The 19,952-nt window shown below is 43.4% G+C and overlaps 1 protein-coding gene across 1 annotated transcript in view; it reads right to left on the bottom strand.

The window, feature by feature from the left end:
* The window catches only part of LOC137504798 (deleted in malignant brain tumors 1 protein-like), a 218,666-nt gene that overhangs the window by 128,097 nt on the left and 70,617 nt on the right, over nt 1-19,952 (bottom strand). The window contains exons 7-9 of the mRNA XM_068233390.1: nt 17,579-17,893; nt 15,235-15,261; nt 13,268-13,297 (exon numbers count right to left, since the gene is read on the bottom strand). Coding sequence (XP_068089491.1) covers nt 13,268-13,297; nt 15,235-15,261; nt 17,579-17,893 — 372 coding nt within the window. The remainder of the gene's footprint in view (nt 1-13,267; nt 13,298-15,234; nt 15,262-17,578; nt 17,894-19,952) is intronic.

The following is a 19,952-nucleotide window of genomic DNA, read 5'->3' as shown; positions in this document are numbered from 1 at the left end:
ATCTATTTACTGTGTACAGCGCTGCGATCTATGGCAGCGATATACTGGGGACAGCCGTGTGACATGGCTGTCCCCCTGAGAGACAGGAGAGCGATCAACTCTCAGAGGCTGATGCATATGACAGCCGATCGCTATCATTGGCTGGCGGGGGGAGGGAGGGGCAGTAGTAAAATAAATAAATAAATGTGTACATTTATTAAAAAATAAAACACATAAATATTTGTTAAAAAAAAACATCCCTGCAGCGATCAGAGCCCATCAACAGAGAGCTCTGTTGGTGGGCAGAAAAAGGGTGGGGGGATCACTTGTGTGCTGAGTTGTACAGCCCTGCAGCAAGGCCTTAAAGCTGCAGTGGCCTATATTGTGAAAAATAGCCTGGTCACTAGGGGGGTGTAAGCCCACGGTCTTCAAGTGGTTAAGGTGGCCACACAGAATACAATGAAAAGATCCAATTTTATTAGTATTGTACAGAAAAATGTAAAGCTTTTTTGTTGACACAATGGATGTCCTAAGGGGTCTGGAAGAATTTCCTTGGCATGAGGGTGATCTGATAGGGGCTATCGACGTGGAAAGCCTATATAGCCGGATTCCACATGATCTCGGCTTGAAAGCTATCAGAACATTCTTAGATCGTATAGACAAAAACAAAAATGTTAAAAACTTTGTATGCGACAGCTTGTAATTTGTATTAACGCACAATTCGTTCATGTTCGACGGCTCTTGGTACTGGCAAACGTCAGGCACAGCAATGGTGTGTGCAGTATCGTGCATATATGCTAATTTATTTCTTGCATGATGGGAGGAGGATAGTATAAACTCCCCCAAAAATCTGTTTCGTGACCAACTCAGGGCGTGGTCCAGATATGTGGACGATGTCCTTGTATTTTGGTCTGGGACGTGTGCTACCTTTGAAGAATGTATGCGTTATATTAATGCTAATACAGTGAACATGGCCTTTACATCAAATATAACGAATGACAAGATGGCCTTTCTCGACCTGGAACTGAAAATACAGAGTGGAAAATGAATTCCTATGGGCTACCGGAAACCCACAGCATCTAATGCACTGTTGCACAAGGAAAGTTTCCATCCGGGACATGTCACCCGTACGCTGCCCTATGCCCAGTTCCTCTGACTGCGCCGCAACAACGCACTTTGCGCTGATTTTCTGCAGTCGGAGGACCTGGGCAGGAGACTGGTAGCAAGGGGATATGACCAAGAGTCAATACAGCAAGCTTTTAAAAAAGCAAGTGACTAACAGGGAATCCCTACTGAGAAAGACTGAGAAAAAAGATGCTATAATTTCCAAGAAAATTCCCTTCTCCTTTGATTTTACTGCTATGTCTGATCGAATAAAAACAACCATAAAAAAAGATTTGGGACATTCTATTAGGAGACCCCGTCCTGAAACCCTTCAGAAGGCCCATTATTTTCCTTCAGGCGGGCACCCACGATAGGTGCCAGCATTAGTAGGAGCGAATTCCTTTCCCCTTCCAGAACAAACTGGCTAGAACAACTGAAACCATGGGGAAACCACAAATGCGGTCACTGCATATCGTGCGCACAAATGAAAGTCGGGACAGAATTCCAGTTAGGACCCATGCGACGCACTGTAAAAACGTTCTTCACTTGTCAATCGGAATATGTAGTGTACGCATTGTGGTGCCCCTGTGGCAGATTCTATCTAGGTGAGACTACAAGATCTGTTGATAGGAGATTTAGAGAGCATTACAATTCAATTAAGTCGGGACATGGATCCCCTCGATTAATCAACCACATATGAGAAACCCATGGAGGCAACCCGGATGTGATCAAATTTGCCGGAATAATTCAAGTACCCCCTATGAGAAGAGGAGGGGACAGAGAGAAGAAATTAAAAAGGAAAGAAGTATTGCTTATTCTAAAAAACAGATGTCATGGGTTCTCTGGGATGAAACGACTATACAGATCGCTCATGTTTTTTGGAGCCATAAGAAATGGGATTGCAACATATATAAATAATGTATAATGTGTCTGGATAGTCCACCTAGCATTATGAAACTCCTATCTTCACATTTCCTCATTCTCAGGCCCACTCTTTCTTCCCTTCCATTCCCCTTTTCCTTTTTCCCCCCCTTCCCTTTCCTTTCCCTCCCTTCCCTTCCTTCCTTTCCTTCCTTCCCATTCCCCGACCCCCTGCCCTTCCCCTGGCACCCATCCATCTTTCCCATCCCTAGTGGGCCCTTACCCCTAGCATCTATAATTAGATATGTTTCTATATATGAAGGGATCTCTAAAATGATTTACGATTTTAGTTATGAATATAATCTAATAAAGAATATTAATTATTAATTACAGTCAGCCAGTATCCTTAGCCCCTCTACCATGCATTTAATGTATGCATTTTTAGCTCACTCACATTTTTTAATATTATTATAATATTAATTTCACTTTAATTCAGCACTTGGCTGGTTCCAGCCACTTAATTCACTCGTCACTTTAATTAATGATGAATTATTAATGATTAGTTCCCAATAGGAGTTATTAATTATTAGCACAAGCTTTTTACATCATTTGCACTTTGTTAGCACATTACAAATCATTAAGTATTATGTATGTGCTGCATTATAGTTTTTGGCCACAAGATGACACCTATCCCCATGCGTTCAGCCTGAATAGCAATAAGCTATGCAGTCACCAAATGAAGGGTGGACTGCTCAGGCTTCCGTTGAGGGAGGAAGTATTTCATTTCCCTCTCGTCCATCCAATTCTGGCTGGAGCGCATAGCGTTCCAGCACCTTATTGGTCGCAGGGGGAGCTAAGTGGGCGGTCTAGAGCGGCGATTTTCGCCGCACGCCGAGATTTCAATAGTATAAAGCCCAGCCAGTGACAGCACACATTGCAGCCTTCGTAGAAGTGCAGTTTTTGCGTGAAACGGCCGTAAAGCTATCTGTGCTCAGCACTAGTGTTGGGCGAACAGTGTTCGCCACTGTTTGGGTTCTGCAGAACATCACCCTGTTCGGGTGATGTTCGAGTTCGGCCGAACACCTGGTGGTGTTCGGCCAAACTGTTCGGGTTCGCCCGAACGGCTCAATGCCTGGCCGAACAGGGCCCCTGTTCGGCCGAACAGGGCCCTGTTCGGCCGCATACGGCCCCCCTATGGGGTCGCAGGCATAAGGGGGGAGCATGCCCCGATCGCGGGGGGGGGGGGGTCGGAAATTCCCCCCACCCCCTCCGCTAGCGCTCCCCCCTCTGCCCGCTTCCCCATACAAAAGTTTAAGGAAAGTAAAATAGTACTGGTGGTAGTGGCTGGCAGTGGCACTATGAAGTGAGTGAGGAGGAGGAGTCCGGAGAGTGACGCGTTGAGGGAGGCCGGGCAGTGGGCGGTTCATCGGTAGTACCCTTGCAGTACTTCCGCCCTTTCTCTGACCTCACGTCCTCTGCATACGAGGGTACGCGTCACGCGTACCCTCGTATGCGTCATCACGCAGAGGACGTGAGGTCAGAGAAAGGGCGGAAGTACCACAAGGGCACTATTGCTGAACCGCCCGCTGCCCGGCCTCCCTCAACGCGTCACTCTCCGGACTCCTCCTCCTCACTCACTTCACAGTGCCACTGCCAGCCACTACCACCGGTACTATTTTACTTTCCTTAAACTTTTGTATGGGGAAGCGGGCAGAGGGGGTGGGGGGAATTTACGACCCCCCCCCCCGCGATCGGGGCATGCTCCCCCCTTATGCCTGCGACCCCATAGGGCCCCCAAAAGCGGGATGTTCGGGAAGTTCGGGGTTCGGCCCGAACATGCCGAACATCGTGGCCATGTTCGCCGAACGTTCCCGAACCCGAACATCCAGGTGTTCGCCCAACACTACTCAGCACCCACCATCACCACACCACCTCAGATCTATGGTACGTTCATGTATGTCATATGTTGATTGCATGATATTGATGCCACAAGTTGAAGACTAGAGATGTCGCGAACGGTTCGCCGGCGAACGGTTCCAGGCGAATTTCAGGTGGTTCGCGTTCGCCTGCGAAGGCGAACTTTCCCGGAAGTTCAATTCTCCCCATAATGCTCTATTGAGCAGAACTTTGACCCTCTACATCACAGTCAGCAGGCACATTTTTGCCAATCAGACTGCACTCACTCCTGGAGCCCCACCTTCCTTATAAAAGGCAAGGTCCTGCAGTCGTTTTACTCACTCGTCTGCCTCCAGTAATTAGTTAAGGGACAGCTGCTGACAGACTCTGCTAGAGAGAGTTTAGTTAGGCTCTTATAGGCTTGTTCCTAGCTGATTGTTATTACTTCCCCTCCTCCCTACTCCCTCACTCCCCTCACCCCGGAGGGAGGAGGGTCTCATCTTCCAGGGAATTGTAGAATTTCAAAAGCCAGCTTATATACCTTGGCCAGGAATTGAACCCAGGTCTTTCCGGCCAATTTATGTAAGCTGGCTTTTAAAAGCCTACAAATCTTTAAGCAAGCTCATTTTTCTCTAGGATATATCATAATGGTACATGCTAGGCTGCCTTCAGCATGTAGTGTTGGTGGTGGTATAGCGGTTAAGAGAGCTGACTACCAAGCACTCAGACCTGGGTTCAATTCCCAGCCAAGGTATGTAAGCTGGCTTTTAAAAGCCTACAAATCTTTAAGCAAGCTCATTTTTCTCTAGGATATAGCATAATGGTACATGCTAGGCTGCCTTCAGCATGTAGTGTTGGTGGTGGTATAGCGGTTAAGAGAGCTGACTACCAAGCACTCAGACCTGGGTTCAATTCCCGGCCAAGACCTGGGTTCAATTCCCGGCCAAGGTATGTAAGCTGGCTTTTAAAAGCCTACAAATCTTTAAGCAAGCTCATTTTTCTCTAGGATATATAATAATGGTACATGCTAGGCTGCCTTCAGCATGTAGTGTTGGTGGTGGTATAGCTGTTAAGAGAGCTGACTACCAAGCACTCAGACCTGCGTTCAATTCCCGGCCAAAGTATGTAAGCTGGCTTTTAAAAGCCTACAAATCTTTAAGCAAGCTCATTTTTTTCTAGGATATATCATAATGGTACATTCTAGGCTGCCTTCAGCCTATAGTGTTGGTGGTGGTATAGCGGTTAAGAGAGCTGACTACCAAGCACTCAGACCTGGGTTCAATTCCTGGCCAAGGTATATAAGCTGGATTTTGAAATTCTACAATTCTGCGGAGAAAGGGAGGGAGAGATACACTGCCTGATGTTGTAAAGCAGTGTAGGCCTGTAATTGACATTGAATGAGATTTGTGACCTTAAAATAGGGGTTTATGTGAAATCTAGATTTTTGCTTGGGACTTTTGATGTGTATTTCACTCAATCATGTCTGCCTCCAGGTATTAGATCCCTTGAAACATGTTTTCTATCATTTTTCCAGCCGATAGAAATTTTTCTAAAATTTTAAGTTCGCTTCCCCATTGAAGTCTATTGCGGTTTGCGAACTTTTCCACGAACTGAACCTTTCGCGGATGTTCGCAAACAGGGTTCGCGAACCGAAAATCGGTGGTTCGCGACATCACTATTGAATATACACTGTTTTGGATATGTCATGTTTTCCACCGCACTTTGGATTAAACAACCGCACCGCACCGCACTTTGGATTAAACAATAACTCCTGAATTTACAATTGGTGTGCTAGACCTTGGACTATGCAGTTTTTCTTGATCAAAAAAAGATTATTTTTGACTTTCTTTCGATTTGATCGTTTTGGACAAAGAAACATGAAAATTTAATGTTTTTATTGTACTGTGTATGGGCACCACTAGTCAGATTTTTCAAATGTTACAATCAAAAAAGAATGAACATATTCAGACAAAGAACAATAAGATGCAAGGAGATAGCACTGTTTTTTATGTGAGGCATATTCTTTTCCCAAATAGGACACTCTGTTGTGTTATATTCTGAAGTAGAATTTCAGAACCAGACAAGAACAGAACAGTGGATAATAATTTTGCTCTTCATAAGACTAGATGCACTTAAAGGAAACCTAAAGTCTAGTAAAAAAAAAAAAAAAGAAGGCAATTTTACCCACCTGGGGCTTCTACCGGCCCCCTGCAGTCACCCTGTGCTCGCATCGATACTCATGGTGCCCTGCTACCGCTAAGTTTGGATTTCCCCCAACTGGCCAATCAATGGCCACTGCGCCGACACAGCCTTGGTTGTTCTGGGAGCGTCCTGTGCTGATGCAGTATGAGAAAATCTTGCACAGGACGCAAATGGTGACGAGAGCGCAAACGAAGATGTGCAAGGCAAGGTCCATGCAGACGCAGCCATTGAATGGCAATTTGGGGGAAATCGAAACTTAGCCGCGGTAGGGGACCAGAGGATTGTGAGTACCGGCGCGGGCACAGGGCGACTGCAGGGGGCTGGTAGAAGCCCAAGGTAAGTAAAACTGCCTTTTTTTTTACTGGACTTTAGGTTCCTTTTAACCTGTTTTTTCTTTAGACTTTTTTTTTATCACTTTCAGACAGTTTTGAATTTGAAGTGCATATCCAGTGTTAATGTATATTCAACAGATACTCTTCTCCTGTAAACACAGTCTTTCTCTTGTACATACAGTCTTTCTCTTGCAAATCAGTTCCAGGGGTCCATGTCTGCCAATTTCTAGCATGTAGCCCCACCCCCGCTATAAAATACCTTTTGTTTTTACTATCTCAAGTACAGAAAACAAATGCCATTTTTCAACAAGGTGGATCAGACATGGACTCCCAGGACTGGGCAGGTAGATATAAATTTACAGGAGAAGATCTGTTGATTATGCATTATACACTGGATATCCGCTTCTAAACTATTATATGCATATCCACTTCTTCTCTCCAAATTCAAGTTAGCCAGCTTTTATTTCTTTATTCTTCTATTCTCTCTTTTCATTTTAAAAAGTTTTCTTTCTGCATGTTTTTTGAGAAATTATAACACCAAACCAATGTGTTTTTGTTCTAAAAAACAAAAGTTTGCTTTCCTAAAACAGAAAGAATTTGCAATAATTCAGGTTGGAGTGAGCTCGAGATGTCTCCCAGGCACCACTGCTGAATATATGCAAATTAACCATTGTACCCTTAGAAGCTAAACACACCTCCAGAACCGCTGGAATGCAATGATGTGTCAGCTTGTTAATATGTACAGAGCCATAATAATCCAACATGCATACAGACTGTTTCGGATTGTTTGATCCTCATCAGTGCATGGCATGGATTAATTTGGCTCTATGGAGTAGGGCTTGTAAATCCGAGAGGCACAGACCAACCAGCAAGCTCATGGTGACCCAGAACTCATTGGGGTGTGTAAGGGACTACAATGGTCCTAAAAGCCCCCTTACTAAGATGTTAAGAAAAACAAAAGTTTGCTTTCCTAAAACAGAAAGAATTTGCGATAATTCAGGTTGGAGTGAGCTCGAGATGTCTCCCAGGCACCACTGCTGAATATATGCAAATTAACCATTGTACCCTTAGAAGCCCTTTTTGTTCTGACCAAGGGTTCTTATCCTCAAAAGTTAATCCTTCAAGAGATTTCTGTTTGTGTAAATAAATATCACATAGGGTACTTTCTATCTAATCAGAGGCGCTTCTAGAGACCAGCGGACCAGCTAATTGCCTAGAGCGCCAGATTTATGGCAGGCGCTTTGAGGGAAAAAAAAGTTTATTTTTCCTGTCCTTAGAGACTGAATACTTAGGGAACGGAGATAAAAAGTTCTAATGAAAGCCTCTACTGCTCACCCTCAAATAAGGAATCGACAAACCTTTTGTCTACAACACTTTGTATGGCATTCCCTAATGTTAGTGTTATCTCTGGATCTGGAGTGTGTCTGTGTGACCCCTGTCCTGCCCTCCTTATGACTTGAAAAGAAGAGGAGGATGCACTAGCATTGTAACCGGGTGCGGAGTGCGACCCCCACCAGGGTGTGATGTTGCCTTTAGAGGGGTGACAGCAGATGCCACTTCAACAGAGCTGAATTTTAACACCCCAAAAACGTGCTATTTTAGCTTTAAACATTCATTCACTGAGGCTGGGAGAGGAACAGCCTCCCCTCTTTAGCTGGATCTGCAGCTGCTGGCTCATGGAGCCGATCTTTGTTTACACCCCCCCCCCCCTGCCCTGTAGAATGGGCTGTATTGGGCTGTGCTGCCAGAGCATGTGACCGGGGCTATGGAGCGTCTGCTTTGCTATGAACTGAACATAGCCTGTGCTTGTGTTATCTCTGCTCCTGTCAAAACCCTGATTGATGGAGCGAGGGGGAAGCTGGAGCTGAGATCTGAGTGAGCCATGCACCACTGGAGGGGATGGAGAAGGGAGAGAGCAGGATATATGATGCCTGTGTAAGCATCCAGTCTCCCTGCCATGCTGTCGCAGCCTCTCTCTCAGCACACACACACACTGCACAGATGCCAGCCTACCCCCTCTCCCATATCAGGCTGGCTGAAAGCTTTTACAGGCTGGAGGAAGTGCTCTTGTAATGGAGTGACTATTCTCTGCACAGCATTTACAACAAAAATGCATGCTTTCCTGCAGGGCCGGATTTGTACTTTTTACCGCCCAAGGCCCATTACCTCCAGCCGCCCCATGACAACAACGTGGTTAGGATAGTGTTATCGGCCATAGAAAAGGGGGGAGGTTAGAAATACTAATAGATCAGGTTATTAGGTGTAGGTACTTAAAAAAAAAAAAAAAAGTGCTTAGGAAAGATTTAAACTAGGGCTTTTGGCAATTTAGGTTGAGGCTAGGAATTTGGGAATAGCATTATGGGAAAAGGGTTAAAATTAAGTATCAGGTTAGAGTGAAGCTGGTCATACAACTATAGATTTCTACCCAATGTTCCAAAGCTAGTTCAGAATGAACTGATTCCTACCATACACAGCACATTCATTTTTAATAGATTCCAGCAGGGAATCTATTGAAGAATCTATTGAAAACTGATCGAGCCCCAACGCTGCACTGTTTGATATAATGCTATGGCCTATCAATCATCTGCCACTCCTGCTCCACCCCCAATTAACCCAGGCGTCCTGTTTGATCGATACTTTAGATGAATTTTTGGTCAAAATCAATGAAATATAAAGGAATTGATTTCCATTTGATTTGATCAGAGTGAACGAATCAGCAGGAAATCACTTTAGAAATGTAATGTGTGTGTATGGGGACCTTTGCTGATCACAATACTAAGGTGATTAAAGGACCACTATCGCGAAAAAAGTAGGCAGTTACAATCTGACAGGTTTTAGGCCAGTCCATCTCCTCATGGATGATTCTCAGGGTTTTCTTTGTTTTCAACAGGATTTCCTGAACAGCAGTTTAACTTTTGTCAGTTAGACTTTGCAACTGCTGTTCAGGAAATGCTGTTGAAAACATAGAAAACTCTGAGAATCCCCCATGAGGAGATGGACTGGCCCAAAACCTGTCGGTTCAGTCAGATATTAACTGCCTACTTTTTTCATGATAATGGTCCTTTAAAGTGCTGCAGAAGATGTTAGCATTATATAAATACATAATAATAATAATAATAATAATAATAATAATAATGTAGGATATTAGACTATGACAGGATTAGATTGTGAGCTCCTCAGAGGACAGTCAGTGACATGACTATGTACTCTGTAAAGTGCTGCAGAAGATGTCAGTGCTATATAAATACATAATAATAATCATATTATAGGACATTAGACTATGACTATGGTAGAATTAGATGTATGTCACTTCCCGCCTGCTGCGTGACGTCACTCACGTGCCGCTCTGTTGTCCCTCTCCCCCCCAGCATGACAACAGAATGCCTTGTCAGTTACACAGCTGAGACACTCTGTACAGTCCAGTCCAGCATTGTCACCCAAGGGAATTGGGTCTCGATCCCGGACAAGTGACATCAGTCACAGGTGAGTACGCACATTAACAACCACCCATAAGTACTAAGAGCAGTGCAAACTAATCAGGCAGGTTTAGATAAAAAATAATAATTTTTAGTCAACTTTAAAAAGTGCTTTTATCCATATAAAGTAGCTGCAGGGAGAAAGTGCTGGTGCTCAAACATAGATACAATTAGGTTGAGTCATGAAATGCTAATGTGCTAAGCCGCATGGGTTAAACCGGTGAGCGACGCTATCAGCGGAACGAGCGCTCTTGGCTGCACGTGCTCCTTTGAAGTACAGTGCGATGGTATGTAGCACCACCGTCATACTTTGCTAGTGCGGCCGCTGCTACATTAAATGTAGTAAAGTATCATGGTCATGCTACATACCATCGCACTGTACTTCAAAGGAGCACGCATAGCCAAGAGCGCTCGCTACGCTGATCACCGGTTTAACCCATGCGGCTTAGCACATTAACATGTCATGAATCAACCTCCAATATCCTTTAAAAAACAGAGTGAACCACTGATCTCAGAAGACTAAAAGTGCAATAAGAAAAGGAACAAGTGTGAATAGCTGTGCTAGGGCAATGGAAAGACAAATGACTGTGGGGGGAGGAGAAGGGAAACAATTCTACCTGATCAAAATGATGAAAGGAATGACAGGGCTGCATAGAGAGAAGAGATGGAGGCCAGGCTACAGGAGGACAGAGGAGAGCACCAGGCAGCCCTGTTTTAGTAGCTTCAGGACAGGAGTCACTGGCTCCCGAGAAGGAGGGGGGAGAGAGAGGGATCCCAGCTGGTCACTCATTGCACAGGACCAGGCAGGCACAGCGCGTGATTCTAGTCTGCAAAATGCTTGCTGTTCTGCAGACACTTCTATCCCCTCCCTTCACTTTTACAGCGCTGCCACCACGCACAGATACCTGTATGCATTGCTGTGCTAAGAGTAGCCGCCCATCTTCTTGAGTCTGAATCTCGCGCTTGGCTTCTCTGCTCAGCCCCTCCTCCCTAGTGTCAGAGCAGAGAGGAAAGGAGGGGAGGGGCGCTTTCCACCGTGCACTGCAGAATGCAGATCCTATCATCCTAGGAGAGACTGGAGACAGCGTGGCTGCCTGGTGTACAATGTGTGACAGCCGCCCCAGCTTTTCTATCGGCAGGTTTCCGCCCTAGGAACAGGCCTAGGTGGCCTGTGCGGAAATCCGGCCCTGCTTTCCTGTATCTTGTCTCACTTTCTACTTGTCCCCTGCCCCCTCCTTCTCTCTTGTGTGTCCTCTGTCACTCTTCCTGCTTCCTAGTTCAATGGCAGGCAATCTATGTACAGCTTTCCCCCTTCCAATTGATCTGCTATCAACTATTCATGCATTGCATGATGTGTACCGGCCTTTGTCCATCCCTCTCTTCCTTGCTTACATTCTCCCTCATGTTCTATTTCTCATTCTCTTTCTTTCTTTCTTTCTTTCTTTCTTTCTTTCTTTCTTTCTTTCTTTCTTTCTTTCTTTCTTTCTTTCTTTCTTTCTTTCTTTCCAGTTTCCACTAGGAGCCATGGCCGTTTCCGATTCAGCTGCGGTCTCTGTTCTGCTGTGCAGCCGCAGCCTGGATCGCTAAAAATGACTTTAGGGATTTGGCTGCGTGCTGCTTAAAGCTGCAGCATGCCATCCAGATTCGCACCAAAGTGCAATCTGAACTGCAAAACTATAGGTGAGATGGGCAGCGTTTCCCGCCCTCTTGTATTGCGCTTTGAGTCCTATGGGAGAGAAAGGCTATAGAAATGTTACTGTTATTGTTGTATCAGGCCCATATTCGGAGTGGAAATATGGTCTCCTTCCTCCTTCATGACCTTCAGCACTTTACAGAGTACATAGTCATGTCACTGACTGTCATCAGAGGAGCTCACAATCTAATCCTACCATAGCCATAGTCTAATGTCTTACCATATTATTATTATGTATTTATATAGCACTGCCATCTTCTGCAGCACTTTAGATAGTACATAGTCATGTCACTGACTGTCCTCAGAGGAGCTCACAATATAATCCTGCCATAGTCATAGTGTAATACTCTACCATATTATTATTATTATTATTATGTATTTATATAGCACTGACATCTTTTGCAGCACATTACAGAGTACATAGTCATGTCACTTATTGACCATAGTTTATCTAATATCTCTTATGTACTCTAAGGTCATTTTTAGGAAGCAGAAACCATTTTTATGCCAGCACACAGGTACCATCTGATGCAGTCGTATTTAGGAAATGGGGGTGACACCATGAGTTACCGCACCAGGTGTCACAAACCTTAGCAACGCCACTGGGAGGATGGTGTCTTTGTGTGCATTCCAGAACGGACTAGCCAGGAGGGAGGAGGGAGATTTTCCCCCAGGCTGCTGGTACAGTGTATAAGGCAATGTGAAGCACTAGGCTGGTTGAGGGAAATAAATGTACAATTTGATGGCAAGCTGGTAAATGTACACAGCATGATGCAGAAGAGAGGCTTGCCTCCTACAGTGTCCTTAGAAAAAAATTATCTGCTTTCTCATCATTGTAAAGACTGCATGTGGTCAGCTAGATAAGGTATTACACAGGTTGAAAAGATTTAGACTGTCCCTAGACTCCAGGAGGGCTGCTTTCTGACAGGACAGGAGTCACATTACAGGCAAGTCGCCTCTGTGTTATGTGGCTGCAATACAGATAAGATCTCTGCTCCATGTCAGGCTATTCTCAGTCTCTCTCCACTCCTCCTCTCTCCCTCATTAACCTTTGTTTCCCCCCTTCCCCTAGTGGTGGCTGTCTTTTCCTCCTCTCTCTGGATAGTGTAATTGTTAAGGGCTCTGCCTCTGGCACAGGCAACCTGGGTTCAAATCTCTGCTTCTTTCTACTCAGTAAGCTAGCACCTATTCAGTAGGAGACCTTGGGCAAGACTCCCTAACACTGCTACTGCATACTGAGCGAGTCAGCACTGAGTCCGATTATCAACCACCACATCGATCAATCATCAATCCATCGCAGAAATGTACCAAAAATACAATCAAGCAGCACATTTTTACAATTGGACACAGTGGTATAGTGGCTGCCGCATTGCGAATATTTTCATGGAGATGGGGGGCGCCACAAGTTTCCTTGCCTGGAGTGACAAAATGGCCAGAGGCGCCCCTGTATCTGATGCTACAAGTTTATTAATTCTGCTAGCAATAACAGTAAAAACAATGCTCATACACAAAATAAATAAATAAATATAGATAAATGCAAGCACACCGTTACTGGGAAGACACTTTACATAGGTTTTCATTGAAGGCTATTTTGTTTTTATTTTTTTGCCAGTTTAAACAAATAAAATAAAAAGAATACCTTGTTGTAGTACTTTTGATATACTTTTCTATTCCATAACTCATCATTATTAACATGTTGTAAGGCCATAACCTTGTATTCTTACCTTCACTTCTTGTTGTTGTGTGACTTGGTTCTGTAATTTTAATATATAGTGTTAATATCTAGATACAAGCAGTTTGGCAAATGTTAGTAGTAAAGTAATAAAAATGTTTTGTTTTTTTTTCAATTCATTATTGATTCATTAAAGTTCCTCCTAGCGTAATAAATGTTAGCACTTGTTTTGGATGCAGGGCATGCATTTTTCAGTCTAGCAGAGGCGGTGTATGCCTGTGCGATTAACCATTCAATTGCAGCATGTGTTTAGGGATGCGCAGCCTTTCCCCCACTGTTTCTTAACTCTGTAAGTATGTAACTATCAGGTTAGCTGCTCCCAGCCCCTCCTCCTGAGTTTCCTGTTTGCATGATAAGTAGTAGCAGATTTGCATATGATTTGCATCTGAATTGAATGCGAAGTGTGCAGAAAGTCTATTTAGGTGCTGCACACATGAGCTGGTGGTCATTTCAGATGCAGCCTTAGTGGTATGTGCTGTCGTTCTCCTCATTATCAGATTCGCCTATTTTTTTTTAAATGTACTAGTTTTAGAGAGTTTGTCAAACTTACAGTTAGACTTCAAGAATCTTGTGATTCAGTTTGTGAAACTGGCATTATAACGCTCCCAGTGTGTTTGCATTGCTTCAGTAATGTGAGCACAGCGTGCTGTGTGTGTACATTATCAATATGCTCATTATTGTGTATTGTGTAGTATTTCTATAGCCCTGACAACTTCCATAGTAAGTTAAAGAAAAGTACACCGCTGCACTGCAGGCTAGCAGAGACAGTGCTGGACCCTTGGTTGCTCAGTCCAAACAGTATAAACAATAATAATGGAAGGTCCACATCAATGTCTCTTCTCAATGCTCCCAGTATTTATTTAGGACGTATCCTCGTATCAGTAAAAAGCACAGCTTGGAGTTAATAACACCTTTTTCTGGTGCATTATAGTGTGTACTTGAGTCCTTATATGGGGTCTCTTTTGAAATGTACAAACTGTATGATTCCACATTGTTGTTCCCTTTCTGTTTTTGATTTTATGCTTTATTCTGTATGGTTTTTAAGATACAAGCTTATGCATGTACAGGTGGTGACTGCCATATGTACGGAGCCTGACATTTGTTTTTGGCTCCTCCTCTAGTAGGAGTGGTCTGTGCCCCGCCCCGGTTTGTAACCACCTATATAAAAACGGATGAGATCTGCTGTGATTTTTAGCTATGATTAAAGGCAAACTTGGCCCGAAACATGTCAGCTGTGCTTTTTACTGATACGAGGATACGTCCTAAATAAATACTGTGAGCATTGAGAAGAGACATTGTTGTGGACCTTCCATTATTATTGGTTATAACTTCCATAGTACTTTTACATATGTCACTAACTGTTCCTTAGAGAAGCTTACAATTAGGGATAAGCAAGCAAAATTTGGTCTCACAGCAAACTTTCCCCAATGTTGCATTTTTGAGATCCCGCAGTCAAGTGTGCAGTGTGGCCCACTTAGGTGAGAATGAAGAAGTACAGACCAGAGAGCGGTCAAGCAGTAAATGATCAGACAGGAAGTGTGGGGAACGCCATCTGCCTGGCCAATAACACCTTCCCACAATGTAACCCTCGCCCCAGCAACCAATCCTAAGAGATCACACAGAGGACTTTATAAATGGGAGGAGTTACCAAACCTTCTCACTTCTCCTCATTTGCTGCTTCTCTATGCAAATCTCTACACTTGCTTTCATCTCACTTGAGAATCAAATGCCCCCCTATATCCAGCTTTTCCAATGACACACTATTGTCTTTCTACATGATTAAAAAAAACCTAAGGTCTTCTGTCACTGGAAATAAATTTTAGACAGGTTTAAAATAAAGGATATTTTATTTGTTTTTTGCCAGTGTAAGAAAAATTATTTTGGTCGTTTTGATTTAACTTTCTGCTCCATAACTCATCATTATCAACATGATATAAGACCAGAAATTTGTATTCTTACCTGTTGTTCTGTGGCTTGCAATTGAATCTATAAATAAAAAATAGAATATTCATATACATATACAAGAAATATGCAAGTAATTGTAATCAGAAAAAAAATTTTTTGATTCAGAATTAAATCATTCTTTTCATATTCTTTTCATATTTACTACAACAGATATTGAACCTATGTTGGAAAAGCTATACGTTTCAAAAGTAATTATGTCAGCTTTAAGGAATTACAGTATGGGGCAGTTCCACTAACCAGTAGTAAAATTTGCATGACAAAACGTAATGGGCGTTGCTTAGATTTTATATTTTAACATTGACATGTGAGTGCTTTATTTTTAAACTTTATGTATAAATAAAAATAACATACCAATTTTGGAAATGAAAGTGAAAAATTATGTTTTCCATTGGATAATTGTATTTTTCAATATACAGTATATTCATTAGGGACGACGAATCGGGCAAATCTACGAATCCCTTGAATATTGGGAAATATTTGGAGTTCGTGGATTCAAATCCCAATGCCATTTACTGCTCACCGAATCCCAAAGCTGCATCCCCGCACATCCGCCTCTCCCACCGCTCGCCCACTTATCCTCCCTCCGCCCCCCCCCCCCCCCGCGCCTCCTCCGCTTCCCCCCGCATTGTTAAAGTACCCGCTCACCTATCCAGAGCGGAGCAGCAGACCTCATGCTGACTTCCTTGTTCCCCCTAGTGACCGCCTTTTACTATCTATCGCGTCATCAGTAAAAGCCGGTTCGGCCACTAAGGGGAACAGGGAAGTAAGGGGAGAGGTCTGCCACTCTGCACTCCATGCTGGAGGTGAGCAGGAACTTATTTATGCAGGGAGGCGAGCGGAGGAGGCCGCAGGGGGACAAAGGAGCATGGGGCTACCTGTACTGAAGGACCCTATACCTTGCTACCTATACTGAAGGCCCCTATACCATGCTACCTATACTGAAGGCACATATACTTTGCTACCTATACTGAAGGCCCCTATACCCGCTACCTATACTGAAGGCACATATACCTTGCTACCTATACTGAAGGCATATTTACCTTGCTACCTATACTGAAGGTACATATACCTTGCTACCTATACTGATGGCACATATACCTTGCTACCTATACTGAAGGCACATATACCTTGCTACCTATACTGAAGGCCCCTATACTCAGCTACCTATACTGAAGGCACCTATACCTTGCTAGCTAAACTGAAGGCCCCTGTACCTTGCTAGCTATACTGAAGGCACCTATACCTTGCTAGCTATACTGGAGGCACCTATACCTAGCTAGCTATACTGAAGGCTCTTATACCTAGCTAACTATACTCAGGGCACCCATATCTTGCTAGCTATATTGAAGACACCCATACCTAGCTAGCTATATTGATGGCACTCTATATCTAGCTAGCTATACAGTACTTAAAGGGAACTAAGCACATTCTCTGGAATTTCTCCTGGCATAGAAGCTACCATGTTCCTCCCTCTCCTTCTCACAGTCCTTATTTATACAAGTCAGAGATGCTATCTTGACAGCGGCAGCTCCACAGATTGTGAATCGGTTTCAATGTGAAATCGATTCAAAATCTGTTTGCAGTGTAGGCAGCCAATAGATCCCTCTTTGATCAGATTCCATCACAGAGGGATCTATCTGCTGGTTGATCTGGTGGCAATCAATCAGTGTATGGCAGCCTTAATAAAATTACTTTGAATGTAAAATAAAAGGTAAAATGCAAGTTCATTTTAATAATGAGACATATTGTTGGCATGTATTTTTCATGTGCTATAGAGATGTTCTAAATGCTAAAAAAGGTGGTCGGTTCACTTGAAGGGATCTATACTTAGCTAGCTATACTGAAAGCACCTTTACCTTGCTACCTATACTGAAGGCACCTATGCCTGGGTACCTATACTGCGGGCAACTATACCACGAATCGCACAATTCTTAGGTGCAGGATTCTTTAGATGCATGATTCAAAAGGTTTGAGATATTCGAGAACCTTTTTAGATTCAGATTCGGACAAATTGCGGATTCGTCCCATCCCTAATATTCATCATTATGATTCACTTTTAAGAACTTTTTCCATTCTTGCAATTGCTTTTGAATTGTTTAGATATTCCCACTCTGTTGTGTGCGTGTCTGGCGGCCCAACAGGAAGTTTCATATTCCACTATGCCTAAAGCTTTCAGTCAAACACTGCAGGACACCTGAGAACTTCCAGTAGTCATCTGAGAAATTACTGAACTGACAGTTTGGGGAAACAAATAATTTTTTGAAGGACATTTTTTTGTGAAGTTTTAAATGACTTTTTTTAAATTTCCAAATTCTTTCTTTAAAAGCACTTTACATACTCGAACAAATAACACCAGCATCTTCATGGTGGCCACAGTTATGGGATAACCATCCATTGTGACTGCAGTCCCACAGGAATGTCTCATTTCCGTTGCAATTCACATCATCAAGTAAAATGTTGCCAGACCCTTCTCCAAAATATGCATCTGTCAGAGCTGAAGTGGCATATCCGCAATTCATCTGTCTGCACACAACATGTGCATTGCTTATGGTCCATATGTCATCACACACGGTTCCCCAAAAATGGTTGTATCTTATTTCCACTCTTCCAGAGCACCTGTCTGGTCCACCAACAAGCTGCATGTGATAGTGCTCTTAAAAAACAAAACAAAATACAATTTTTTTTGATCAATACCATACACAACTTGCCATACAGTGATGAACACATGAAACCTTGCAGATACATTTTCTGAAAGTTAGGAAAACCATAGTGGTAAGTATGGTATTGTAAAGTTGATGTGGTCTATAGAGTCAAGCAAAAAAGTTGCTGAATGAGTAAATTTCGGTTGAACAGGAAATGGAAGGGGCCAAGGGCAAATTAAAGCTGCAAACTCCCCGTTCATTAACTGGCAACTAATACATTTACACAACTCCCAGTTAATTGATTGTCATCTGGCATGTCTGATGAATTTTGCAGAATTCTGGTTCAAGGAATTCTAGGTTCTTCACTAGTCCTGCTGGCCACAGACTTATAGATTTGAATGCACTCTTCTTAAACTGTTGGTTTTAACCATTTGAGGACCACGGTGTTAAACCCCCCCTAGTGACCAGGCTGTTCACACAAGTTATTCCCCCACCCCTTTTTCTCCCCACCAACAGAGCTTCCTGTTGGTGGGGTCTGATCCCCCACAGTGTTTTTTTTTTTTTTTTTTTTTTTTACAAATATATATTTTATTTATCTTTAAATACATTTTTTTCTTTCTTTCTTTTTTTCACTAAACCCTCCCTCCCTCCCCCCGCTAGCCAATCACTGTGATCGGCTGTCCTAGGCTTCAGCCTATGACAGTGGATCACCGCCGACACTCTGGAGGGGACAGCCGTGTCACATGGCTGTCCCTAGTACAGCGCTGCTGCAGATCGCAGCGCTGTACAAAGTAATTAGATGGCGGTTTCACCGTCTAACAGTCTCCCGAGCCACTGGGAGACTGAAGGCTCCGCTCCGCCTTCCAAGCAGGAGATGCGTGCGCTGCCTGCGCGCACTCTCCTACTAGCCCCATAGAAGGCCGTTCATGCCGATCGTGGAGCAGTCCTGGGGCTGCCGCCGCGTCCACGCCAATGGGCGTGGAACGGTCAGCAAGAGGTCAAAAAATGTTTAATATAATCTAAAAAGAATATTTGAATGCTTTAAAACAATCTAATCAATTTGATTATATCTAAGTTTTCAGCTTTCCTATGTGATAAAATAATTGCATCTGATCTAAAATAATAACAATGAATTCTACCTGTAGAGACATGTAACATGACAGATAAACATGTATGTGCAATGCCAATCCCGTTTATAACTACCTTGTGTTCCTTTTTCTTCTCACTTTAAGCCCTCTTGCACACTACATGCTTTTCCGATTTTTTTTATACGATCCGATTTTTTATTCCGATTAAAAAAGTAGCAGCATGCAGTACTTATTTTAATTGGAATCAAAAATTGGATTGTATAAAATATTGGAATCACATGTAGTGTGCAAGAGCCTTAAGGGTCAGGTTCACAGTAGGAGCTGCATTTTAATCCCTGTAAAAACAGGAACACAATGCAACAGAGGGGAAAAGTGGCATTGTACGTTTTGCGAGTGTTGCGTCTCATACAGTGAGGCGTAGAGTGAATGAAAAGTATGCTTCACTGCCACTGTTTAAACCTGTGTTATGCAGTAACGCACTGCATGCACTGCATTGGGATACCAGAGTCCATTGGATTGCATTGTACCAGATGTACGATGAGGTCCATATGCAATTAACCTAATCTCTTCAGTTTTCTCTTAGTCAATATTTTCACACATGGTAAAATGCCTTTTGGACCATCAGCAAGGAAAAAAGTACTCAGAATTATTTTGATAGTACTTTTGATTCTTTTTCAATTGCAAAGAGCTTAAAAAGTATTTGAAAGAAAGAAAATAAAAATAATCTCCAAGGAGAAATCTCAGGAGAAATAGTTAGTTACATATGGGCCTAGATGTCTCATAGACTTACAACTGCAGTGTGACTCTGTGCATTTAAAGGAGTTGTCAAGCAATCTATGCTGCCCCATGATATACTTACCCAGGGCTTCCTCCAGCCCCTTGTAGCCGACATGTCCCATGCAGCATCTCCACTCGCAGCCGCCGGCCTGGGGTCCCCGCCGGTGCAGTGGCCGACTTCCTCTACTGAACCAGCGCGAGCACC

Source organism: Hyperolius riggenbachi, chromosome 4 (genome assembly GCF_040937935.1).
Source record: "Hyperolius riggenbachi isolate aHypRig1 chromosome 4, aHypRig1.pri, whole genome shotgun sequence".
Taxonomy (NCBI): domain Eukaryota; kingdom Metazoa; phylum Chordata; class Amphibia; order Anura; family Hyperoliidae; genus Hyperolius; species Hyperolius riggenbachi.
This window is presented reverse-complemented; position numbering and strand designations above follow the sequence as displayed.